The following is a 27,670-nucleotide window of genomic DNA, read 5'->3' as shown; positions in this document are numbered from 1 at the left end:
ATACTGTAGGACCATTTAAAAAACTCTAGACAATCATGTAAACTTTCAAGCAGGGGTTTGTCATACAACATTTGGTAAAAATTGAAAGGTAACAAGTTTATTAATATTGTCAGGTCGCCCTGAAATTTCAAATTTATAGATCTTTGATTCATTTGAAACTTAGAATCATGACTAATAATTCAATTAGCGCCCATTAAGAGAGCTGATCATTACCGGTCCTCTCCCGCCGGAGAGGATCGTGATGATCGTCACTGTCGTTGTGTTGTCTCGTGAAGTTTCCCATGCAAATAAGGAAATGGACAAACAGTCTGATCCGCGCGTGAACGTGGTCGGATGGTGGTTTGTGAACAAAACAACAAAAAAGCAGACTCAACTCACGAGACCTCGGCGGTTAATTTATGCACAGCTTGTCATACCCCATTGTACCGGTACGGGCTCGCTGTCATTTCGGTCATACTAATTCTTAGCGGATTTTTCGGGGATATTTTTAGCACATACTGCAAATCTATGGGGTGGTTCTTGTTCGTTGAAATGGATAAAGTAAATGCATGTAATACATATATTTTTTTTATTACATTAAATAAGATATAATAACTTTGAATTCAAATCGAATAATCATCCGATTGGTGCCTTTGCTAAGCCAGAACAAAAGTTAAATATCTGAAAAGTCTCTGCTGCTGCAAAGTTCGGCGAAATAATCCGCGTGGCGACCTTCTTCACAACAGGTTCTGAGTTGACAGAAAGTGAAGGTGTTTTTGCCATGAAAGTTCAGACATGTTGTAAACACGCAAAAATGAGGAAAAGAACGTATGCTCGCGTGGTACGACTGTATCCGTTGCAGAACAATCGGTCGACTTTGTAGGTACGAAGTAGACTGAGTGTTGTAGGATTCTTATTCTGTGAAACCCGTGCCGTTTTAAATCATGAGAAAATATCAAATTAGGTTCTCACGAATGTCAAAGCATTTCTGGGTGGAATCTTCCGACTCTTGTCTGTGTCGATTCCATTAGAAGATTCTCACACTGCGCTAATACAACCTTTTAGCACTGATCCAGCGCGACGTGGTGTCAGGTGTTGGCTACGATAATGATAGTGCTTTGCATAAAGACTACTTCCGTTTAGTCAGGCCCCACCATCGTGATCGCTAGTCGCTGGTGGAGCTGTTTTACTTCCTGCAAATTTAGGATCCGTTCAGAGGTACAGGTGTGGTAGTGCGTCGCCGTTGATACATTCGATTTTCAGCATCCCGTGCGACGACGCAAGTCGTTGATGGCGTCGAGCCAATCGATTTGCGGCACGCCTGCGTGAGTGACCCTTTAGAAGCTGGATGCCCTTCGGTTTCAAGTTCAACGAGGCGTGTGCACAGGCAGGAGTTCTAGACGAAAGAGATTGTGATTTGTGCAAATTTACTTGGACGGATAGTCAAATTGGTTCATTTTCGAAGTACAGATGCATCGTCAAATTAAATTTTTTGAAAATGTATGATTTTTTTGGTAAACCAAATTATTTGAGGAAAAGAACATATTTTTGGCAGGATAAGGATTTCTTTGTTTAACCCGCTACTTCCCAACCCCGCCTGTAGGCCTTCGATCTAAAAAAAATCCAAAACTAATTGTTTCAACCAATTTTTGATTTCCAACAAGCATTGCAAAGAAAAACCTCTTAATTTTATAAGCTTTGAAATTGAAAAAGTGCCTGTAAAAAAGAGATAAAACTAGAAAGGCGAAAGGTAATGATAGAAGGTGGTAGAATAGGCCAAATACAGTCGGCTCTCTGGCTGTCGATCTTCTCGATATCAATATTACTCCATGTACCGATGAATTCTTCAGTCCCTTCAAACTGCATACTTCGATTGTCTTTATTCCTCAATATTTTCTCTTGCTTGAAGGACCTCTTCCTCGACAGTCCCTTGGGTTCTATTTGCTTTAATCATCTATTCCGGTAGTCAATAATTTCACTTTCTCATGGCTTGCATAGACATTTTTCTTTGAGAAACGAAGCTTTGAAGGGTGTTTGACATTAGTTTGTTTGTTGTTTGCTGGACGTTGTCATGATTCGCTCCCATAGCTGGTTAGCAAGAAAAAACAAATTTCAATCGAGTCTTCATTTTGCATCGTTCTGTAAACTGATGCTTCTCTTCCTCGACGGTCCCTTGGATATTGACAAACAGAGAGTCGACTGTATTATCAGAAACAAACATAAACTAAATATGATCAAAGCAATCCACTTTAACGACCCCCGGGACTTTTGTGGGCTCTGTTGCAAATTTCTGCTCATTTCTAGGCGTCCGAAGATTTTGTGTGGTGAGTCACCCAAAACCTCTTTTACGCAAATGGACCGACGTTTTACTTCCCCATCCGATAGAAGGCCAGGAGGATAAGGCGGGAATCGAACCCGCGCCCCATAGCAACTTAGGGATCGGCAGCCGAAGCCGCTAACCACCACGCCACGAGGCCCAAAAAAAATAGCAAAATGTAAATTTAGAAATTTGTACCCTCCCTGCAACGGTTTATGATTTGAGCTCAGTTGAAAGGTTCTCCAAATCTCTGAATTGCAAATGTAACATCCTGGGACAGAACTGAACAATTCAAATAAAAACACTAATTGAATTGAATTTTTGAATTGAATTGAAATGTTCCATTGTTGTGGGATGTTACTGTACCTCATACTATTGTAGAACATCAACATTTACCTGTTAATTTAAAGCAAAAAAAAAAATCTTGCAATTCATGAAAGATTATGTTTTATTGATCCCAGCGCTCGAAATAATTATTTTGTGATAAAATATGCACTTCTGTAGAAAACCAAAGTTTGTTTACATGTGGAATAAGGGTCATTCTCATAGGAGCGATCGTGGCTGAATGGTTACGATGTTCGCTTCTGGGCTCATTAAAAATTTGAATTAAATGAAAAAACTTGAAGTTCACGGCGGGGTTCGATCCCCTGTCCTTAGGATTGGCAAGCAAAAATGCTTTCCACTTAACCGTGGAGCATTGGTAGCTTGAGGAGGACTGAGACTGATATAGTTGAATCTAAGAATCGGACAAAGAATCAAATTGAATGCAAGTTGAATATCAGAACTCAAGCATTGCATGCAAGATTGCAAGCGCAGTTGAACTTGAATCTATATCAGGAGTGCTCAAAGTTTTCGAATGGCTGGCCAAATTTGTTTTTTTTATTTCAATCCATGAAACTAACAAAAACTAAATATTAAAAAACAAAAATAAAACAAAATATTAGAAAACAAAAAAACAGTGTTGTAGTAAAAAGCCTGCAATAAATAGGTTAATATTATTCATCTGCTTTTCATTGCAACTTTCGTGCCTCAACAATCATGATTTCACAAATATAATGCAATTTTTAAAGTTGTACTTAAATGGATGTTTTTAATTTATTTAAAATATTTTAGATTTAAGAAAATATGTGATGAATTTTTTAAAATAATTTGATGTTTTTAATCACATTTTAACGTGTTACGATGGATAGTTTCCCTTTAGAAATGAATTTAAAAATGAACACTAGAAGAAACTCGAACAACAATGCAAAACGGTCGTTACCACTCGCCTAGGGTAGCTCCTCAGACCATTCACCTTCCCAAAAACCGTCCAACTCTAAGCGAAACTTACTTGAGGATACCGTGGAGATTTTCCCTTAATACTCTGAAAAAAGTAGAGCATCAACACTTCCCGTCTTCCAAATCCCTTTTCTTGTCCCTGGTGCGCGGTGGAGATGAGAGCGGCCGGCAATGGACGGCTGCCATGGTGGTGAGAATTGGTTCTATTCCCAATTATCGATTCCTAGGCAACTTGGGCTTAGACAATCATCACATCACATGGCGAAAATCCAGTCTGCAATCCACTAAAATCAACGTCTCCTAGCGAAGCGATGTGGAATAAGGGTCATTCTCCACCAACTCACACGAAATCGGAAAATGTTGCCCTGATCCCTGGAAGAAGACATTTCCTTCTTCTTCCCTCTTTACCATATGTCTTCCAAAAATTTCCCCCTGGCTACGCTTGCCCCTTAGACACATTTTTAGTGATTGGTGATTTGGTTTCAAATTATATTATTATGTGCAATTACCAATTTTCTATGATTCTCAAACATTGGGCGATGACACGCGATTTATATTGAGAGAATTCAGATGAAATTGCAAACAATTTGGTTTATCTTGGCAAACTGAAATGATCAACAAAACCTGTATTGTTCTCTATTTTCTCATCTATTTACTCCTTCAACAAACTAACGGCGTGCTGGGTTTCCAATCCAGAGGTCGTGAGTTCGATTCTCGTATCGGGATGATGAAGGTAACAAATATGTTAAAACTAAGAATTCTGTTAATTTTAAGATTATTTTTAAGATTTACTTATAATAGCTTTAAACCCAACAAAAAAATAACTAACAATGGTAAATGCTATTCGCACAACTTGAAAAACGAGATTAAACAGATTTTCGTAACAAAGCAAAGCCTCTCCCAGTGAAAGGAAGTCCGCTGAGCTGCAGTTGCCCGTAATCAGCTTTACCTTCAAAATCGATGCATGATGCAATGCTACTTCCGAGTAAGTTCCTTTTTTTTATTTTTGCTGTCAATACTGCGTACTGGCCGCAGTGTTGCTGCTGACTTTAACTGCCTTCCACGTCGTTGGCTAGTTAGTTGTGGTGCTTTTTTTCTTCTCAGTTCGTTGCTATTATGTACAACACACACACACACACCCTAGCCGTGAACACGCCTGATATGGGCGGACGGGTTTTCGTTCTACTTCCTAGAGTTCTTCCGCCGTTGCATGGATGAGTTCGTACCTTTAAGGTACGGGCTATCGCGACTTTAGAATGTTCTCATCTCCTTCAATTGCCCAGTCAGTAAGGATCTCTGGGCGGCACAATGTGGTTCAATGCTTGTCTCAAGGTCGATTTGGGAAATTTCATGGATTGAGCATTTCAATAACTATACTTAACACAGTTTTTTGCTTCAAGAATTGCTTCGCCTTTAACTTGAATATGTTTCACCAAATAATTGTTGATAGAAACCTTAGTCCAAAAAATACTGATTCACCAATTTTTTTGATTTTTCAGTTTATTAATTGATCAAAAATTTCACCAAACTGTGATCAACTTCATTATCTTTTCCGTTCAACTAATAGGAGAGATTCCTCCTTATATCTTTCACCCTAGTAAGGTTGTTTTTCTCTTCCATTTCGATTTTGATGTTCCGCCTCAATCCATCCGCAGGTAAGTATTTACCTTAGTTATATTATTTAACTAGACACACTGCACAAAGCAGCTTCGGCACCTGTATGAATAAAAGTTTACTCACATCGACCATGAATGACGCGGGCCGGTCGGTGTGTGCTCCAAGGAGGGAAATTAATTGCTTTTTCACCAAAATCGATAGCGCGAATCGTTCACTGCAGTGAAAATAGGGGAGCGTTTCTAGAGAAAATGCTAAATATATATATATTTTTTAAATAACTTTTTAATCTGGCTTCGTGATCTTATTGACTCAAGTCGAAAACTGCGAAACTCAAAGCGAGAACATTCAATTCAATTGAATTCAATAAATGTTTTATTAGAATTTTACAGTTCTGCTCCAGGATATTACAGTTGCAATTAAGATATTTGGAGAACCTTTCTAGATCTATGGTCTCATACATACAAAGCCATAGACATTATTTGCTCAGTTTTTGACTCTATTGGTCGCTAGAAAACCATGACCATTTTATTTCTAAAAGAGCAGTTCTCTACAAAATCGGCCGATTTCAAACATTTTTATTTTTTGTGTTTTTTTTATTTGGCTCAATGTGCTATGGGGGCCTTTCCAATGACCAAAGAAGCTATTTTGTGTCATTGGTTCATCCATACAAGTCTCCATAGAGTTTGCCAACTGTCTATACAAAATGATACCGTAAAACGGGGACGTGTTGGATAAACAGATTTGGGATACATACAGGGTTACCAGGTCTGAACAGAAAAAAATCTGGCAAAAAATCTGGAAAAAATCTGGCAAGCCACTTTTCTCAAAGTAATTATCAATTTTGTGTTCAAAAACAGTGTATTTTCACATTTTACACATTACAGATTTACAAAATAAATAAAATGCATCAATAAAACAATTTAGGAAGAAATAGAACATTATTTTTTTCAAATTGGCCCTCAAAAAATCTGGCAATGCCAGATTTATCTGGCAACCTGGCACCCCTGGATACATACCTGCTTGAAATTAAAATACTGTTCAATTTTTATTTTTAAAAACATACAATGGGAAAAGGGTCTACTAATTCAAAGTAAATAAAATAAGAAAAAAATGACATTCTCATACAGCAACCAAGGAAGTTTTTGTGTTCTTATTCCAAAATTTTTGAACTGATCAGTAGTGCGGTGCCTGTGTGGACGCGCAGTCCTGTTTTTTTTTTCGTGTTATTTTCCGTCTCTTTTGTGTCGCTATTTGTGTACATGGGGTGATTGGATTTCTTCTTCTTCTTTTTTAATTTATTTTTTGTTCGCGCGTTCGTTGGCCGATGAATTTTATTTTTGTTCTCTTTATATAGTTTTCGATAGAAACGATCCAATTTTTGTTTTTTGAGACAAGCAAGTCGTATTGCTGGATTAAGTCCTTTCCATATCATCGAGGATCGGAAGGCACGTCGACGGATATGTTTTAAGGCTTATGATATAAAATAATTTTAATGAATGAAGCCCTTCCTACATCACCGTTGATCGGAAGGCACGCCGACGGAGAATTTCTGGAGAATCGCGATCGAATTAATACTATATTTAAATCCCTAGATAGGTATCTTTCCGCAGCCGGCTGCCTAAGATTTCTAAAATTTAAACCGATAAACAAATTGCTTATGGTCGCATCACCTACCACAGTGAATCCTGACCTCATACCCATCTTACTAACCCCTCAAAACTCATGTGATACTTTGTCGGAGACGCAGTCGATTTGGCGGTCCCATCACTCAAGTATCGGCTAACATTCCCATCCACTTCCCCGTGTCTTACCACTGGTCGTGGCCGGCGTCGGTATTGATCAGCATGATAGGGACCTTTGAAAATTGCGAAGGGGTGATGATTGGTTCCTACTTTTCATCTGTGGTCCACGGAGCAATGTTTGGGGGTCCTGGTCAATAACGAAGTAGCAGCTACGGGTAGACACCAATGCTATGCTATGCTTATTCCAAAATTTTTGAACTTACGGACCCAATCCTGAAATAATTTGATTATAAAAATCATACATTTTTGTCCCGTAATTTTGAAGATACTAAAATGTCCGTATCATAAATCTGGGTTCAAAAGCTCTAGTTGATTTGCACCGCTAAATACAACGAATAACTTTTCACAAAAAAACACTGATAAGTTCTTTCATAAACCGTCAAAGCTGCCACTCTCCCCTATTTTACCCAGTAGTAACTCTAATTTGCACCAGTTGAGCGCTTAGGGTACGCCGAAGTTGCAGCAAAAGAAGCGGCACGGAAGAAGTCGTACTTTTCTCCCAAATCCAAAGCCCCCCAAAAGCCACATGTTCGGAGACTTCGAATTAAAAAAAAAATCGGTGGTCAAAACGAAGAAAATAATGTGCCATTGACCTTGTAACGAAACAGCTGATCTTCGCAGGTTCAAACTGAAGACTCGGGCTTATGTGTTGGTGGAGGTGGCTGAATCTATCGCGTATTGAGCGGCGAATGATTCGACCGTTTGAGGCGATAATCCGCGAGAGATTCGAAGCAACAGGCGGTGGAGTGAAATGGAACTAACTTTACATAACTTTCTTTTCGGCGTGTGTGTGTTCAAAATTGTGGAAGAGTTTTGTGCGAATCAGTGGTAATATGGGCTGCTCTAAATTATTGAGCAGCAATTATGGTTTTATTGAGGTTTTGTTTGTTTGACAACTAAATAGAAGGAAAAAAACTAAGGCCGTGCGATGTTTGCAGAACCTTGGAAAATGCATCAAAATTAAGGGAATATTATAGGAATGAAAGAAATAGTTTGTGTTTTTTTTCTTATCTCGATTATTTTATTCTGGTCACTGAAATAAATCATTTGTTTTGGTAAAAAAAACTTGTGTCGAGGAATTTATAGTAAAAAAAAGCAGGGCTGCGAAGTCGGGTCATATTTCAAGCGACTCCGACTCCGGCTTTCTGAGTTAAGCCGACTCCGACTCCGACTCCGGGTCCGGCTTTCCACAAATTGTTGACTCCAGCTCCGAATCCGACTCCGGCCTACCATTTCTAGCCGACTCCGACTCCTACTCCAGCTTTCCAAAATTTGATGACTCCGGTTCCAACTCCAACTCTGACTCCGACACCTAATCTATAAATAAACGTATTTACAGCAAAACAATTTTCTGAGTAAATTTGAATTTTGATGTTTGAAAAATTGGAACATTTTATTTAACTACTCTAAATTTACACTACACTAATTTTCAATTGTTTTTTTTTTTCAGAAAGTTTCCATTTATTGAAAATTTCAGTAGTGCAGATTTCAGTAAATTAAACTGAATTTCCGGATCCACCATCCGACCCATCGTTGGTTAGGTTATCAAAGACCTATCCAACGAGTCCAAAATATTAATGATCTGGCAACACTGTCTCGAGGTATGGCCACTTAAGTGATATTACTTTTTTATTCCGGATCGAAAAAATAGATGAAATTTTTGTACAATTCCATCATATCAGCCATTGTTGGTAATATGTGAGGAAGGCTCCAACCACATAGGTGGATTAAGTTAGTTTTTTTATTTACATACAAAATGATCATGTTGTTATGAGAGCGGCCGTGGCTGACTGGTTACGGTGTTCGCTTTGTAAGCGAATGGTTCTGGGTTCGATTCCCATCTGCTCCCAACGAGAAAGTTAAGTACACAGAATCTGAAATGATGAATAACGTCATGATTCGAATTCCCGGACGCTTCGAAACCCGGACACTTCAACTTGTTTTATCAATTATTTGGATATAAGTTCGCCTTATGAATGTCAACACTGTGTTATTTGATGAATTCTAAAATCAACTTCCATTTAAAGTTTGTTTGAACGCTGTGGTTAATGCCAAAACAATTAAATTAAATAAAATTATAAGTCTATAAAAAATTCGAAACATTTCAACGGAAATATTTCATACGCGTCCGAAGCACCGGGAAGACAAAGCAGAAATTATTTTTTTTGATTTCCTTAAATCTAGCAATTTTTTATAAAAACTATCGATTGTTTTAATGTTAACAGCTTATTTGAGACTTAAAGAATGCCATTCACTAACATTTCAGTCTAAATTTGTGACATTCATAAGCAAAATCGAGTGTCCGGAATTCGAAGCAAAAGTGTCCGGATTTCGAATCAGCTTTTAACAGTGTCCGGGATTCGAAGCACAACAAGTCATTTTAATTTTCAAATTCTGATGAAAAATAGTTAAAAAAGACATATTTTGCATGCAATCTCTTAAAACTGACTGTTTATACTAAATACTGATGATATTTCTACATTTCCAACTTATTACATGATTTTTTGCCAGATATAACAAAAATAATATGGTACTAAGTGTCCGGATTTCGAATCATGACGTTATGAACGAAAAATCAAAGTCGCTCGAGGTGGGGTTCGATCCCCCGTCCTTTGGGTTGGTAAGCAAAAATGCTAACCACTAGGCCATGACGACTTGGTAAGCTTGGACTGGAATTAGGAATACTGTTACAGAGAGCGAGTTGTGGAGCTATAACCACGGCAAATAGTGTCCAGGGCATTCGTGGAAATACAATGTCCCATCCCAGAGGGTCCCGGAGTACCAAACCTTCTTAGCATGGTGCTCCCAACGAATACAACCAAAAAATCACGGAGCGTATGGAGGTGTGTCCCCACGCTTCTTCCTCCCCTGTAGATTCAGAATTGTGTTGTTGTTCGAACACTCAGTGCTCAAACTCAACCCAATTACGAGTCATCTCTGCGATACGGCTTTACGCAGTAGGCCTGGCCGCTTTAACGCTTGTGATGTTTCAATGCATTCCGATGCAATAGCACACTACAAATGTTAATAAATGACAAGAAGAGTGCTAGGCGTCATCTAACCTAAGGCACTCTCCAGGATCCCTTCGAAAGATTGGCTGCGCTAGAGTCTGATTAGATTAGATTAGATTAGATTAGATACAAAATGATCATGTTGTTAAATACTGATAGTGAGCTTTCCAATCACAATAAAAATGCTTCGAAAACATCATGGTATCTGATAAATATCATGAACCAAAAAATAAATTTAACAAAAAAATGTCAACGCAGTGCACGCAATTCAATAAATAAATTAAAAATAAAAAAAATGAGAGTTATCCTGAATTATAACAAATATTGAAAAATAAATAAGTTCGTTAATTTTATTAAAAAATTTGACAACTCCGACTCCAGCTCCGACTCCGGGTCTATCAGAAATTAACGACTCCGACTCCGACTCCAGCTCATACAATTTAGCCGACTCCGACTCCGGCTCCGACTTCAGCTCTCCAAATAAGCCCGACTCCACCGACTCCTGCTCCGACTCCGATACGACTCCACAGCCCTGTAAAAAAAGTTAGACATCAAAAAAGGATAGTCGAGTTTTATTCAAATTACAAATGTAATGAAAAATCTCCTTTGAAATTGTTCATATTTGTACAACCGAGATATCTCTGGACTACAAGTTGTCGAAGATCAATTGCTGATTCGTTTTCACTCACAAGATCAATATTGTGAACTGTGCACTTCATTGAGGAGCCATGACGAAAACAGCTCCTCGGTGAATTCTGAGTATACAATTACCAGATGCAACGTTGGCTGTTATGACGTTTTGATCATTATTTCCACTCATTAACCAAAAACTTCCACTCGGTTTTTGGATAGTCTTTATTTGCCATACGACATAATTGTATTCGTCCTAATACGTGAATATACTAAAAGTAAATCAAAGATAATCAAAATCACATAACATGATGTACAAACATCTTATGACACTACACGGTTCTACCTTCCGATATCCCGCTTACAAACTTGTCTGTTCTCCATAACCACATAAGTTGGGTTACGTTTACGAAGCTGATGACAGCACCATTATGTTATAACCAAAAACAAAAGGGAACCGATTTCAGAACGATTGCTTATGCAAAAAATAGTACCCAATTCGCTTTTGTCGATGGTCTTAGGACAGTTCATAACCGTTGAAACGGATATCGCTCACTGGAGGTGGCTCATTGGTAAGGATTCCTCCATGGCCACATTGTGAATCAAGCCCCAGGCTAGACAATGACCAACCGTTAGTAATCCTGTTCGAGAGGGGGGAGGGGGACAATCACCACCCACCACATATAACAATCCCTTGGAACAAAAGCCGGTCAGGTGATTCCTATGGTCTAGGTATTGATATTGCACCATTTCTCCCGCGGGTTTCTTTGACCATTTATGGTCATCGGAAGCAAAGTGGCCGCGATGAGTAACATATCGGCACAGAACTTGGATGAAAAAATAGGTACCGGACCTGGGACCACTAATTGGATCAGGCAGCGGTTCTGGCAGTAAAAATATTGTTTATGCAACAGTTCGGTGGAAGTTTTGTTGTTTACGAACAGAGAGCAGAGACTTCCATAAAAGGTCGAGCAGAACTCGCTGAAGCGCTCAAGCAGACAAAACAACAACTCAACTAGCGGGAATCTCCAAATCTACCCCCGATGACTCGTTACTCGCTCGAGGGCGAAGTCCGAATCACGCATCAGTCAATGGAAAATTCCCACCGAGATTTGTCCAAAATATTTACAGTCAGCGTTCCGCCTTTCGGCGTAGGTATATGAATGGATAACCGATAGATCATACACAATGGGGGAAAAGGGGTAGGATAAACAAAACAGTAAACAAACCCTAAGTGGCATCACGATCAGCCGTAACCGTGGCGCTGGTAAGAAACCTTCACACCACCATCATGGCACTTGTTTTTGTGGCCGTCCTGGTCGCGCCTAACCGAATTAATATTCCTTAGACAATTGAGGGTATCAGTACCTGTTTTGAAGTGAGCATATTTGTTTTGAAAATGTTATGGTTTCTTTAAATTAAAGACAGTAAAGATATCGTTTGGTCAATAGAGTTCATCGAATCGCAAATAACTTTTCAATATCAACTCGGATCGATTTGCGATATCGTCATCTGGGGTGAATTGAGACAGTAGTTTAACCAATGTTGCAACCTAATATTTTGTTTTTTTTTTTTTTTTGAAGTGGTTTCGGTTAGACCAGATTCAAGGCAACCAAATGTGTTCATTGATTCCCAAATTTTCCCGAGAATTTTGTGTTCTAAATGATTGTCCCTATTCAGGCTGTAGTTCCGATTCGCCCCAGTTGACGCTATTCAACAAAGTTGTTCGGCACGAAATTTCACATGAGAATCTCACACTTGATAGCGTTTCGTTTCAATTAACACAACTTATTCGGAAAATTTAGGAATTTTGCTTTTTTTATAGGGGAGAGTGGGGAGACTTGATCCCCTTTTTTTGTATTGCACATAACTCTGTCAATTTCTCACAAAACTATGAACTTTTTGCATGAATTGAAAGCTTAAACATTCAACTAAATTTGGCTGATAAGGGTATTTCATCAGAAAAACTCTTCGAATCATGCCAAGCGTTTTTTTGTAATTTTTTTTTGCAATTCCGCTGTAAAACTGTCAACTTTTCCTGTCTTTCTGGAGAAACGAAACGGCCTACTTTTCCCTACCAAAAATAACAGAAAGGAAAATTAATACCTTTCAATATCAGTGACATTTTTAAATATTTTTTTGTTTTGAACGGTGAATTTACTAAACACATGAATGTTTGACATAAAATTCCATTCAAGAAGCGTTTTCGGAATTGCAAAAAATGTTGTAAGCAACTCGTTGAAAAACTTGATTTTTTCAGCACTCGTCGTATTTATCCAACTCGGTAAACCTCGTTGGATAAATGTACGACTCGTGCTGAAAAAATCTTCTTTTTGCAACTTGTTGCATAAACTACTATTAAACCGGCATTTTCAAAATGTTGGGAGTAATTTGATCCCCCTTCCAACATTTTGAAGAAATCTTAAGCAAAATGTTTCTTAATTTTTTATAAGTTACAGCAATTTCACAATAAACATGTATGTTCGTGTTCAAAATATAACAAGTTTAGCATGCAAAATATTTAAAAACTCGAAATTTTTTTTTAGACAAAAATTGGGCATGTTTACAAAAGCTGGTAATTTTTGTTTACAAAACTTTTGAAAAATGGTTCAAACTGCAGTAAGTTATATGCAACTATACTAAAGGAAACAATGTACGGAAACCCAGCCCAATTATTTAATCTTGAGGCTGATTCCAGTGACTGTAAAAATGCAGGGATCAAGTCTCCCTAAACGCACTTTTTTGAACAATTGATTGTAAAAATAGTATGACGATAAATTTAACGTCAAATGCGTAAGGGTTTTGGAGTTGATATGTTTATCAAACAATTCACGTATAAAAAATATTTTTTTTGAATAATTTTTAAGTGTTTTCTACACCTATAAAAACAAAGAAAAAAGATCTCTTGAAAGTTTTTTGCAGCACTTTTTAGAAAAATGTGCGTAACTCAATCTAAACATTTTTAATTTTTTCTTCGTTTTCTACAATGAGTTTTACTCAATTTCGAACAACTTTCTAGAACAAAACTAATTGTTTTACCCACATGCTGACGAGATACAGGCTTGGGATCAAGTGTCCCCGGGGATCAAGTCTCCCCTACATTAAGTCCAAATATCAACTTTATCAAACTTAACAAATTGGGAGCGACCCCCTAAAATTTTCCAAAGGTAATTTAGTTAGCTCTTTTTTCTATTTAATTTTATTTTGTAAAAAGAAACATTAAAGTCACGTTTTTACTAAATTTAGAGTTTTATTTATTAGGTCCTATAAACATATGAAAGACAATAGCTTATTGGACCTTTTTATAAAAAAACCTCTAGAAACCAACACTATACCAACAATAGGGTACTCACCCCTGTACTGCGTGGTGTGGTCCATACAAGATTCGCGCTGAGCACAGTTCTCGCGCGGCAGAAAACAATCCGACTTCCGCTCGAGACCCTCTTTTTTTTGTGCTGTGTTACCTGGAAGCCGGTTGCGGACGCGGACTGACTGACTGACTGACCGATGCCCTTCGTTCGAGAGGAAAAGTTCAACGACTTGGTCGACTTCGATGGCTGGTGATAATCAACAACGGATTGGATTTGGTGATTTTTTGCTTGTGGTCGTAAAATGTGCGATGGAGTTGGGGTTTGTGGGGTTTTTGGTAGTTTTATTAAAACAAAATTGATCACTTTTGAATCAAATTTATCAGTTTTTTTTATATATTATCAAACATATCTTCGCTTTATTTGTTTGGGTTCAATTGAGTTGAAAATTATTTTAGTTTTTTCTTTTGCAAACTTGTGTTTTCATTGGCCTTTGCCTATGGAGTCGAGTTTAAAAGCTAAAACCAAATTTCTTTTTTTTTGCCAATTAACACCATCTGTTTTTGCTAAAAGAGGCATCACACCCATGACTCCCCTTCTAAATACCGTTTCGCCTGCCTGAAGATCAGCTGGACGCTCCCAGAATATTAGACCCGGACTTGTTTACAAACAACCAACCCGTTTGTGTTTCAGGTTTTCCTTTTTTCCTCTTCCCAGTTTTTGTTTATGAACTTGAAAAGCTTACTAGAATTGTTTACGTTGTAGCTCTAGTGACTAATTTTGGCGTAACACGCCAAAGAGATTGTTTCCTGTTTTTGCTCTGTATTTATACCTTATCCATTGCGCGCAATTTTTGTTAGAAGCTTTTTTACAAGTTCTAAATGATTAACGTCTACGAATATTGTTTACAGGAAGACTATACAATACCAAGAAGTTGTGTAGGAGTTTTTTCAGTTTTATTTTTTTTAATATTTACTATCAAGCAATTCTAGAATTTCGCATTTTTTTAATATAGTATTTTTTTTATTTGGATGAAATTTTTTCGTGTTTTGCCCATGTCAAAGAAGCCATTTTGCATCATAAGTTTTTTCCCAATCAAGGCACTATACAAATTTGCAATATTTTTTTTTTGAAAAGTCCAAATTATAGCCTGCAGCTTGAAACCGGTTCTCGTTTTTAATGCATTTAACTATATTTTATTTAAAATTGAACTTTAACTAGAAAAGAGACAGTTGAGTAGAAACATATTCGCAACGAAATCACACAATAATCCTGCATTGTGAACATCAAGTTCACAGCCTATAATCAGAAATAATCGTAAAATATTAAGAATAACAATGTTTTAAACAGTTTCATTTCATAAAAGTCACATATTTTTATATGCTAAGTTCAAGGGTTATTAGAGTTTTTAAAGAAATATAAGACCGCTACACCCAGAACTGGACATCGGCATACGAGAGGATAAAGAGCACGATTCGGTAGTAAAATGGTACTGTGTGCGGACTGAGAGGATAAATCCCGAAACTACCGAGATAACTTTACTTATGGGTTCATTTTCAAAAAAAGTTCATCTATCAAAAAAAAAGTACCGGTACCGAGTCTCGAACCCAAGACCTTCGACATATTGAACCGTGCCTTTGCCGTATGGGCCACCATGGCTCGGTGACTAAGTGGCGGTCATTTGTCCATATAAGCCACTCAATAAGATGAACTGTTCCAATGAACGAATGAACACGTGAGAGGACTATACTCTCGCAATATAGCACTTTCCTCACGTTTCTTTTCGTGAGGACTATCCCCTCGTTCTTCAACTTTGGGTTTAAGAATCCATTTGAAAATAAAACAAAATCAACCAAATATTTAAAAACAGCACGTTTCAATTCATGGCTAAACTGTTGTCACACTTGAAAAGACTTCCCTAATTTATTTGCAAAATGCTCGTTCGTGCTCAGTGCATGATGGATGATGTCCTTTGATGGTTATGTGCGATAATAAAACACAATAGGAAAGGCACATGAACTTGGGCCAGGGCAATTCGCAAAAAAGATGTGCCATTGAAACCGCGAATTATACTGAACGCTTGGTTCAACCCTGCTGAGTGATTGAAATTCACCCAAATCAGTTTGTTTGCACTGCAAAATGACTCTACTCTTAGCAGTGAGATTTAGCGTATCATTTTACTGGTTAGACTGTCACCCATCGGCAACCACACACTGAGGCATGGAGGACCCACACCAGTACCCGTGACCAAGTCTTTACTCTTTGGCTGCTCCTCCTTTCGGAACCTGTTGGCCAGGGTCATGGCTAGTTGGAAAGCCTTACAGAGTTCAACTCTGTTGCGCGACTCCCCTCGAGACCGAAATTAAACAATTTTCATCATGCTTGCCTGGGTTGGGACCTCTGGCTATTCTGCAGAACCAGCTCAGCAACAGCTCTCTATTTTTTTACTCTCTACAATTTACTTGAGGGCCATCCGTATACAACGTGTTCATTCTAGAAAGCGGAGGCAAAAACTAGGCTTTACAATATATATTAGGTACTAATGAATTGAAAAAACCACGTCGTTTATGGGTGGTCCCTGGCTCGACACGTTCCAGTTGTTGGCCGTCGCTTCATTAAATCCTTACAAGAGAAGCATTCAAGGGCGCGCGCTACGAAGATTGTAGAACGCGACTTCTGGATCTGGATCTGCAGGAGTACGGTGAGGGAACGGAAGGAAGATTCAATCCGAGCAAGTGAAATGCGGAAAGAACTGCAGAACTGCACGACGGCGGTTAATGGGTTATTGTAGCCAACAGAAGGTCAAGGAGGGCGCTACCTTTTGATTCGAACGAGTTATCACGTGCTGTTGGATAAGGTTTAAAGGCTTTCACAGGTAGCAGACTTAAGGAGTGGTTGAAATCATTTATACTATTTTTTTAATTGTGCATGATTTATTCTAATTAATTAAGGTTGTGATTTTTTAACCATAAAATGTATAACTTGTCTTGTCTTTAAGATTATGGAAAGCAAACGCTGTTTTGATTTTATCTAAAAATTTCATGAAATTTTCAAATACTTGCAAATAAGAGCCATGTTGTAAAATGTGAAAATTTTTGAAAGTGTATCATACCAATTAAGGGGTTACATACATGTATATCAGCAAAAAAGTCAGGGGTTAGTATGAGCACACACCTCAACTTTTTTAAATTATTTTTTCAGGGCATTAAAATATACATTTTCACCTACAGTCATCCCTCATATTCGGAACAGTTTACATCGGCCAATGTTCAAAAAATCATAGCAAATCGGTAATTGAACTTAATGATTCGCTTTTACCTTCATTTGAAAGCTTCTCATGCGATCTGTATCGAACAACTGCAAATTTTTACTTTTATATCCAGTTTTTGAAGAAAAACTGTGACAAATTCGGTACACTTTTTTCATACGAATGTAAACAAACTTTGGATCTCTCCAGGAGTACATATTTGTAACAAAATAATGACTTCACACACTGCAACCAGTGAAACTCAGGCTTAGTGATGTTTTATCCATGGTATGATAACTTTTTTTGTGAAAATATCAGTTAAATTCAGGTGTTCCACAATTGTGGGAGGCACAATAACATCCCACAATTATGGAACAGGCAATTTGGAGGCAGTGTTTTGCTGTTCTTGATAAAATAGTCTTGAAGTTAAGTTTTTGTTCAAAAGTACTACTTTTACTAGCAAAATAGCAAGAAAATGACCAAATAAAGGTCCTAAAAATAGTAGGGTCGAGAGAAAAGCTGCATTTGGCATGCTATTGACAAATTACCACAAAAGTGTTCCGAATTTGTGGGTGTTCCGAATATGTGGGATGACTGTACTAACAAAACAAATTTGAAGATATTTGGTTCCATCATTGCCGAGATAAAGCAATTTCAAGTTAGCAGTTTCAAAAAACGGGTGCCACGATATCTCAACACTGTCTTGACCAAATCGACTCAAAATGTTGGTGAAGACTCGTCAAACCGATTCCGTGTGCATGACGAAGGCCGATTTTCAAAAAGTTTATTTTAAAAAAAAGATAAAAATATTTCTGTGTTTTTCATATACAAAACCGTTAGTTTTTGATTCTGTATTTTAAAAAAAAGCAAATTTTAAAAAGTGGGCTTCGTCATGCACACGGGATACATTTTGAGAGTCTTCACCTCAAATTTCAGCCAATTTGGTCCATTCCATCTCGAGATATGGTGGCACCATGGAAAAATTTAGAGCTTAAATCAGCTCTTACTCAGTTTAATCATGAAATATCTTCATGAAACTTTCAGGAGTTATTAATAATCAACTTTCGAGTGGATGTAACAAATATTCTGTTACATAAAATTTTGTGATTTTTTACATGTATGATTTATATAGAACAGTTTTCTAATTTAACATTGGAAGTCGCGTGTTTTGGCGTTTCATACAAGTGATATCAACCAAGTTTAAGATGTAAATCCTATCTCAGTTGTAAGAAACATACCAGGACTTTACGTCTCCTCTGGTTGTTTAAAATCACTTTCAATATTACATAAAAGTGTCAAAGGTGTTATTCCTTTCCCATTTTCAATAAACAAATTTGCCTTTTTTCGCAGAAGATACTTTACAACTTCGTCCCTTTCTTTACCGATAGCGCAATGAAGAGGAGTGTTACCATCTTTATCTTGGCAGTCAACATCCAAATGATACTCCTCCACCAACATCTTGGTCATTTCCAGCAGCCCCTTTTCCGCCGTTATGTGGAGCATGCTTTCGTTATCATAATTGCTGTTTCTAAACCGCTTCAGCAGCTCCACATTGGCTCCATGCCGTCGAAGCAGTTCAAAGCACTCCATGTGACCCTTGGATACTGCTCTCAACAGTGGCGTCGAACCATGCTTGTCGGCAGCATCGATGGTCGATCCGGCTCCCATCAAAAGTTCAATCACGGTTCGTTGGTCGGTAGCGGCTGCATAGTGCAACGGAGTCAGTCCGTGGTCATCAAGGCAGTTCACCTGCATGGCTGGTAGAACAAGGGGCAATGTTTTTGTCAGTCCTCGCTCGGCCATGAAGTGAAGTGGGGTGAATTTGTTTTCACTTTTGTAACGAAATTCTTCCACTAATGGGAGGCTTGCTCCATGGGACAGTAGCAGCTGAACCAGCTCTAGGTCGTCATGTTCAAGGGCTGTCAGCAGTGGGGATCGCCCGTTCTTGTCGAGACAATTAGCGTTGGCTTTGTGCTCAAGAAGTACATTGACGGTTTCCAAATGTTTGAGGTGGACAGCATATGCTAGGGGAGTTTGCTGATTGTCGTCGAGAGATTCTACTGATATTTCAAGTTGGTTTATAAAAATATTCGCAAGATTATCAAAGTTTTTCAAAGCAGCCACATGTAAAAAATTGACACCTAATGGCAACTTACATTCTGACACAATCGCTTTATCTAATCCACTTGAAATTAGCAGTCTAAGTGTGTCCACATGATTATTCATGATGACTAGTTCTAATAACAAATCGGGATAGGCCACTCTCAAAACCTCAAGAATTTGTTTGTTTCCAGTAACAAACTCCATTCTCTCAATCAATAACCACTGACTGTACTGGTTCAATAAAGATTCAACTCTGGATCTAACAATACAGTGAAGAATTGCATTTAAATGATCATGTTCACATTTGATCAGTTGGCCGAGAATCGATTTGAAACCACTTTCGTCTCCTTTTGTAACGCATATGCTCAATGGAGATTTTTCATCACAATCCAGGGCAAAAAATAAGTCGATTGGAAGATTTAGATGTTCTATCGGTAGCATGCTACCTTCAGCAGAAGCATAGTGTAGAATAGTTCTTCCATCAGAATCGACTAATCCTGCGTTTATCTTGTGGTCATTGATCAGCAATCGTAATAAATGGTAACATTTGCTCTCTAATGCTAAATGAAGCACTGATTTGTGGCATTCGGGTATTCGAAATGTCTCTAAAACATCGTTATTGACTGATTCCGGTAGTAACAACTCTGCGAGTCTATCGCCATGTCCTGCCTTGATTGCAACTATCAACGGGAATGATCCGCTTTCGTCAACGATAACCTTACTGGCTCCATTCTTCAGAAGACGTTCCACTGCCTCAACCGCACCAGCCTCAGCAGCATAGTGAAGCGCAGTACGACCTTGACTGTCAAGTACATCAACAGCAATTCCGACAATTTCAACTAGAATGCCAATCAAATTGGGATTGTTCCCAGAGGCAACCAAATGCAACAGTGATTCCTCTTTACTGTTGGGAACTCGAAACTCTCTCGCGTTGTCCAGACTCACCTGCCGTTCCAGCAACAGTTGCACAATTTCCTCCTGTGATCCACAAAAGGCCCTGGTCAGTGTGTTCGTTCCTTGCAGATCAACATACTCCACATCGGCACCAGCCATGAGCAGCAACTCTACACAAGACTTGTGACCCCGACAAGCTGCCTCCTGAAGTGGCGTCGTTTGATCAAAGTCCCCAACGTCAACGTCAAATATACTCTGTTCTAGTAGAAGTTTAAGGCTTCTGTTTAGTCCATGCTGCGCTGCTACGTGCAGCATAGTCGATTGATCTCGGTTTGTTGTACGGAACTGCTTAACGGACTCAAGAGAAGCACCCGCGTTGATGAGATATTTGGCCAGGGATTGGTTGTTTTTCATCAGTGCGAGGATCAACGGAGTAGTACCTTGGGTGTCCAGTGATTCAAGTGGCATCCCTAGCTTGAGGAGAGTCTTTACAGCTTCGAAGTTTTCACACAAAACACTTTCGTGCAGGAGAGTTCGGCCCAAAGAGTTGACAGTATCAATAGGTTGGTAATCTTGGGCAATGAGATCATGTAATTCGCTGATTTTGTTTTGCTGGAGTAGCTCAAGTCGAGCTTGGTGAGCCTTTGTTTCGTTTGATTTCTTTGTTAGTGTTTCTGGAATCAAGGTAGCCAGTTCGAGGTCTGGGTCATACAGGTTACAGTATTCCTTTAGAAACATGATTATTTCGACCTTCCCATTTTCAATCGATCGCTTCAAAAGTTTATTTTTCTCATTGTAAATATAAACAATCCTTCGAGAACATCCAACACTAATTAACCGTTGTGCTAACTTCAAGTGCTCGTGTTCTATGGCGTAAACTAGTGAGGACCTTCCATCTTCGTCTTCCATGTCAAGCGGAAACATAGCTGCTACGAGGTAGTCAACTACATTCGTCCGGTTGTTAGCGGCAGCATAGTGTCCGATCGTTCGACCTTTTTCATCTGGAACAGTTCGAGCAAACACCTCTTCGTCCAGAAGAATTTTTAAAGATGCCAGTCTACCAGTAGAAGCCACGTGGTGCACGACATTCATACCCGCTGTATCTGGATATCGATATTTGATGAGTGATTGCTTGGAAGCTCCTTTCGACAGCAAATATTTAGCTACCTTCCAGTTCCCGTATTCAATTGCCACAAACAACAGGGATTTGCCTCTTTGATTGACATTCTCCAGCTGTACTCCTTCACGTAGCAGCATATCCATAATCCTGACAGACCCCACACCGGCCGCGAAATGAAGTGTGGTATTTCCATTTCCTTGAATGGAACTCACATCAAACACAGTCAAATCCAGCAAGAGTTGAAAAATTTCCATATTGTCTTGAAAGATGCTTATCTCAAGCAAATTACAGTCGGCACCGCGAACGTTCAATAAAATCTGTGTGAATTCCACTTGCTGCAAACAAAACCGAACATGATCGACTTTATTGAGTAAAACTGCTCTTATCAAGAAATTTGCAAGAATTCGTTCTGTAATTTTTCCTAAAGACGCTCCTCGCGATACAAAAAATTTCACAAGTTCTAAATCAAACCTGCTTAAAGCATAGTGAAGTGGCGTTTGCTTGAACTCATCTAAGGCATCGATTTCTAACTCTAACTCAACTAAAAGCACGTTTAAAAAATTCGTTGTACGCCCATAACTCGAAGCAAAATGCAGAACAGAGCGTTGCTTCTCATCTCGGAAATACTTCATATATTCGAAAACTCCGGGAAGTTGCTTGATAAAAGTATATGACACTTCATTGAGATTTGTCAACGCGATATCAAGTGGAATTTCACCACTTTTGTTCGCCGTGTTCCAGTGGACAGAATCCTGCAGGTAACTCACAATTTCTACACGATCATTCTGTACCGCGACATGAAGGGCAGTGTTTCCTTGAGGATCGCAAACATCCATATCGAAATCGTACTGTTCAACCAAAAGCCGGAACACTTGCAGGTGTCCATTTTTAGCTGCATCGTGCAAAACTGTTCCGCTGTGAAATATTGAATCCACAGAGCGCCGTGCACGATCAATGTTTGCTCCATGGCTCAAAAGAAACTCCACTAACGCACGATTTCCAGCAAGAATTGCTCCTATCAACGGAGTTATACCATAGCGATCGCAAACTTCTACATCCGCACCATATTGCACCAGATATTCCACAATCTTGTGATGATTGAGTGCAATTGCAAACAAAATTGGATACGTCACATAAGATCCTTCTTGAAGCTGTTTGGCGAATGTTGGGCCAACCGAAGACCACGCGTCTATTATGATCGGGCCATTGCTTGTGCTTTCCACGTTTGCATCCGCTCCAGCTTTTAGTAAAATCCGTATCAAATCAGGCTTGTTTAAAATCACCGCTAAGCCCAAAGGTGTTACTCCATTGTAGTCTGGTTGATTTACTTCACATCCGATCCCGATAAGGTATTTGAGAATACCTTTGTCATTCGCACGTACGCTACTGTTGATCAATCTTCCGCGGTCAGTAACGCTCATACGACTGCAGGTAACGTCGAGTACACACTTGACAAATTCTTCATTTCTCAATAGTATTGCCTTTGACACGGTATAACAATCAATCTGCTGAATTAAGTTAGACTCGACGCGGATCATTCTAAGATACAACTGTAATGTATTGTTAAGTATATGCCTGTTGGTAATTCTACATGGATACCCAGCTTTAAACACCATCCATGCCATCTTTGCTCTAGTACGATGTACCTTTTCGAATAGGGTCGCTCGAAGCTGTTCACTAATGCTGTTCTGGTCTATAAACAGTTTCAACACCTTTCTCTGATTCTTTTCCACAACATCGTCCACAGCAAGATAATCTTCCGGAAGGTTGCGATTTCCGCCGTAACGCAGGAGCAGCTCTACTATTCGTCGTGATCGACTATAGCATGCATTAAACAGGGCCGTTTCATTAGCAGAATTCTGCTCATTCACGATGGACGGATTAAATTTAAGTATAACTTCTACAGCTTCTAGATGCCCGCGTAACGCTGCAGAATTGAGAGCTTCCACGAGCGAAGAAGAGCCCATTACCATAGGAAGTAGTCTTCTTAGCAAGGTATGGTGATTTGATAGACCAGCTTTATTCACGATTTTACCTAGTAACTCCTGATTCAATATCAACTTTTCGTCACTTGGAAGCAACATCTCAAGTATGTCGTCCTTCCTGTTTAACAATGCATTAACGATTGCTGACTTTGTGAGGTGGTGGGGATTAGCACCAAACTCTAGTAAAATTTTCACAATTGCCTTACTTCCAATACCAACCGCCAAGTACAGTGCACTTTCATCCGATGTATTCGTACATTCCAACATTTGCGGACTTTTTTCACAAATTGCTCGAACAACTTCCGGCTGTTTGTACAGGGTAGCCAGCATCAGAACGGTCTGATCGTGCCTCAAAGTATCCGCAGTACAAAACTCATACAAGTTTGAACTTTCGATTATTGATAGAGCTGTGCGGGAATTTCCAAATAAGATCGCAACACTAAGACTATCTGCCTCGTAGACAGCCCCATAAATCGATCCAATGTCGGCCTCTAGGTCATAGTACTTATACTTTACTGACATATAAAATCCCATATTTTGTCGTAGAGTTGCATTGACCACTACATCCCGAATAAAAAAAGAATCGTCTTCGTAGAAATTGCACATCTGATTTGGGGTAGCACGGAGAAGCATCTGAAAGAACTGCAATGCTGGCGACTTTCTCCCAATAAGAAATTCAATAAACTCCTTGGAATGCTTGTCCATAACAGTTTCCAACACACTGCACTTGTTGAAAAGTCGTGCTTTGCATTCAAAGTTTTCGTAGTTTAATTTGTGGAAGCTGGAATTTGTAAGATTTTCAAAAAACGTTTTCTTCTCCATCATCAATGAGCTTGTCCAATGGTGGACCTCTTCAAATGACTCTGTTCCTTCTGGATTCATAATCACTTTCTTTTGATGAAAAAGGTCAAATTTCACATATTTAGTCAAACATATCGCATTCAGAAACACGGTCATTTGAGCTTGCCCATTTCTGCACAAGGTATCATAAACGAGAGAGTCATGCGCCAAGTAATTCCGAAGATTGCGTCCCGATACGACCGGTCTTATCAAGGACAGGGTGGTTCTGTTGTCCTGGAGCACTCCATTCGTGGTTAGAACGTTCAACACTTCCAGGAGTACGATCTCGATAGCCAACAAATCGGGGCTGTCCGAGAGCAACTTTTGAAAAGACGCTACGAGCGTGACAAGCTCAACGGTGTCCATTGCTTGTGGTAGCGAAATAAGTCTGGCAATGTCTTGGATCAGATCGTCGAATGCTTTCTGATGGAATCGTTCATCTTTTATTCGACTTTTGAGGACGACCTCGTTATTATAGTTTAGTTTGTGATGTTTACAAAATGTTTTCACTGTACGGTACTTGTTGTCTAGAGCAAATAAATTTGAATAGTATTTGGTTAACGATTTGTCAAGTTCTGAAAGTAAAACGTCAGTCAAAGGATCCAACTCTAGTAGTTTCACCAAACGCTTGGTATGATTGATTGTAAGACTTTCTTGTCCAACGGTAAAAGTCTGTAATGTACCAATATTTTCGGTTAATGCAAGTTTCATCAGTTCGTGAATGATGGCTAGTCGATCATTTGAATGATCATCAGCTGGTGTTGTTTCTAACTCAATCAACTTATTAATATCGGCTTTGAAGCTGTACATGATCAGTGTATTTACACCGTACTCGTGACCTTGAGGGCAACTGATATTCTTTAACAAAAATCTGGCAGAATTGTGTTGATATTCCAAACTATCATTCGTAATTAGAGCTCCAATGGATGGAATAACAAAGTTGGTAACATCAGCAACATTGGTCATCGTCTGCTGGTAATACTTTAAACTGCGTTGTATTTTTGCTAAAATATTAAGATTATCGCAGTGTTTGGAGGGACAGTATGTATTTTTCAACTTATTTAAAATGTTTACAATTGCTGGGATGTCAGATATGTTTAAATATGCATTCAACTTAAAATTGTATGAAACTTTGCAGGCGTTTGCAAATGACTTCACTTCATTAGCTGATTTCAGTTGAAGAGCAAAGCTTAGAAATGCCTTTACATATCTCACATACTCGTATTTGAGGATGTTGTCAATCAGTGGAGTGATTTTCATAAGATCTGCCTGTGTTTTCCTGAAAATTTCAATTAATTCCTCGTCATTTTCCCTTGACAAAGTATAAACCGAATGTTTCCTCATAGAAAAATCGTGCGAGAAATAATTACGCAATTTACAAATTTGGCTCAGCACATTGGCAGGTGAAGCAAACTCGAGAGTATTTCGCAAGTTTGTTGAAATGTTTGGAGACAGTTTGGTTGCCTTAAGCGTCTCACCGACCACTTGTAAAACTCGTTGAATCGCCAATGTCGATGAGAGACAGCTCATGTTGGTATGCAGTTCAATCTTTTCCAATATTTCCAAATATCTCATAGTTTTTTGCAACGAATACATCTGTTTGAGTCTGAAATATAACTTCAGCAGTGATCCAAAACGATACCGATATTTTCTGGTCTCAAATAGTTTGTTTATTGACTCAGCCTCTATTTTGAATTTGCTCAGTTCATCCTTACTTAAGTCTCTAAAACTTTTTAAGTTCTCGAATCTCGTCAATAAACTTTTAACTATTTTGTTCCTTATCATGATTAGTTCTTTCTTTTTATAAAAACTGCCTACAATGGGAGCCCAACATGCAATTATCAGCTTACACTTACTTGTCCTATTTTCTACTATAACCTTTGTTAATTTGTACAATAGTTCAATTGACATCCTTCTATCAACTGTCGGTATACTTTCGTATGTCCGTTTAAGCTGCACCAAGTATTGGACTATCAAGCGCTTATTGATAGCTAGTTGAAACAAATCGAGTTCCGGTTTTCGATCATAAATCGCCAAGTAAACGGCTACACAATATTCCAGTTGTAACATTGGAAAGTATTCTATTCGATTTTTCAGCACAAATAACTGTCTAAGGATTAGTCTCAACCTTTCCAGAAACTCGTCGCAAACATCATCGCACAATCCTGTGTCGAACTTACTTTCCAGTTGATTGATCTCCCGTAGAACCAGCTGCATTCGCTGCTTAACTTCCTCGTCCGTCATCTTCTTCACACTAACTTTCGCACCACCAAACTCTTCATAATCAATTCGTAACAACGTCAAATGGACAAACAGTTCCAACTCAGATTCCACCTTCACGTTCATCACCTCCAGTTTGTTCCATGCTTTAGCCAAACTGCTCGTTAAATTATTCTTGGTCAAATTGAGCATTTCGATCGCCAATTCCAACACTTTCAGCGATCTTCTTTTCAACAGCTCGTACAGAACATCAACCGGATCGCACCCTTTGAACTCGGCCTCAATCATCGTCCGAACCCAAGACACCTCCCCAGCTTCTTGTGCCATCTCCGCCGCGGTCAGGTTCGCTCCGTTGACTAGCCCAAAGTCCGGGTTATGACTAATCAGCAACTCAACAATCGGCTGGCAGCGACCGCCTATGGCCATCTGGAGAGGAGTATTCCAATCGTCCGGGTACTGGCAGTTGATGTTGGCACCCTGGACGATTGCATTCCGGGCCAAGATTACCGATTCGAGGCGGATTGCGTTTCGCAGGGGGGCATCTGGTATTCCGAATTAGTCAATGTTTTATCGAAAGGGATTTTTGGTAATTTACCTTTTGGAGCAACTTGCCGAAAAATGTTGAAATCAAACTGTTCCATTGCGCAGCAATACTAATTGCAGTCTTGCGAGGCGACACAAACTTGTTTGATATCGAACAAACTGCAGCCATTGACTGAGCTCAATTCTTATCTAATCTATGTTCCATAGAGGAAAGATGTATAAACAACCTTTATGAATGGTTTTGCAAACAATTGGTTAGTTTAACAAGAATTTTTAATGTAACCAGTAAGAGCGTCCAATCATATTTCAAAATATATTAAACAACGTGCTCTCACTTAAGCTGGAAGACCGACACTACCAATAGCGACGTATAGCACAGGAATATACAGGAACGGTCTCAAAAGAATGGGGAATCACCCAGTCATCACAACGAAGCCGGCATATTCTTTGACCAGCTTATCAAGCTATCGACGATTCATTGAGGTTGGTTGTTATCTTGGTTGAATGACTTCAATTTGTTCAACCTCAGTCACTATCGTGGTCCCAGTAAAGATTTGTCTAAATGCATTTGATCAAATTATAAAGGCTTTATTCAAATTCCTCAAAGTATTAAGTGGTACCATCATCTGGGTTGATAGGCACAGCTATTTTGAAAAATGATTTTCTAATTTTAAGCTGTTAAATCATTTTCACATATGTCACAAAGTTTTAAAATAATTTTCTTTAAAGTTGAGAGTCTAATTTGTGAGAAAAATTTGATTGGTGCCGAAAATTTG

At 38.9% G+C, this 27,670-nt stretch overlaps 1 protein-coding gene across 1 annotated transcript; it reads right to left on the bottom strand.

Moving 5' to 3' along the window:
• Positions 1-11,912: 11,912 nt before the first annotated feature.
• Positions 11,913-27,200, bottom strand: LOC6035594. Its single transcript, XM_038261138.1, has 3 exons — positions 26,947-27,200; positions 18,599-26,893; positions 11,913-11,959 (listed from the first exon to the last, which is right to left on the bottom strand). The coding sequence occupies exons 1-3, from the start codon at positions 26,990-26,992 to the stop codon at positions 11,913-11,915; spliced, it is 8,388 nt and encodes a 2,795-aa protein (XP_038117066.1). The 5' UTR covers positions 26,993-27,200.
• Between the last annotated feature and the right edge of the window lie 470 nt (positions 27,201-27,670).

This window comes from Culex quinquefasciatus, chromosome 3 (genome assembly GCF_015732765.1).
Source record: "Culex quinquefasciatus strain JHB chromosome 3, VPISU_Cqui_1.0_pri_paternal, whole genome shotgun sequence".
Classification (NCBI taxonomy): Eukaryota; Metazoa; Arthropoda; class Insecta; order Diptera; family Culicidae; genus Culex; species Culex quinquefasciatus.
The sequence above is the reverse complement of the archived record's forward strand: the minus strand, read 5'-3'. Positions and strand labels throughout refer to the sequence as shown.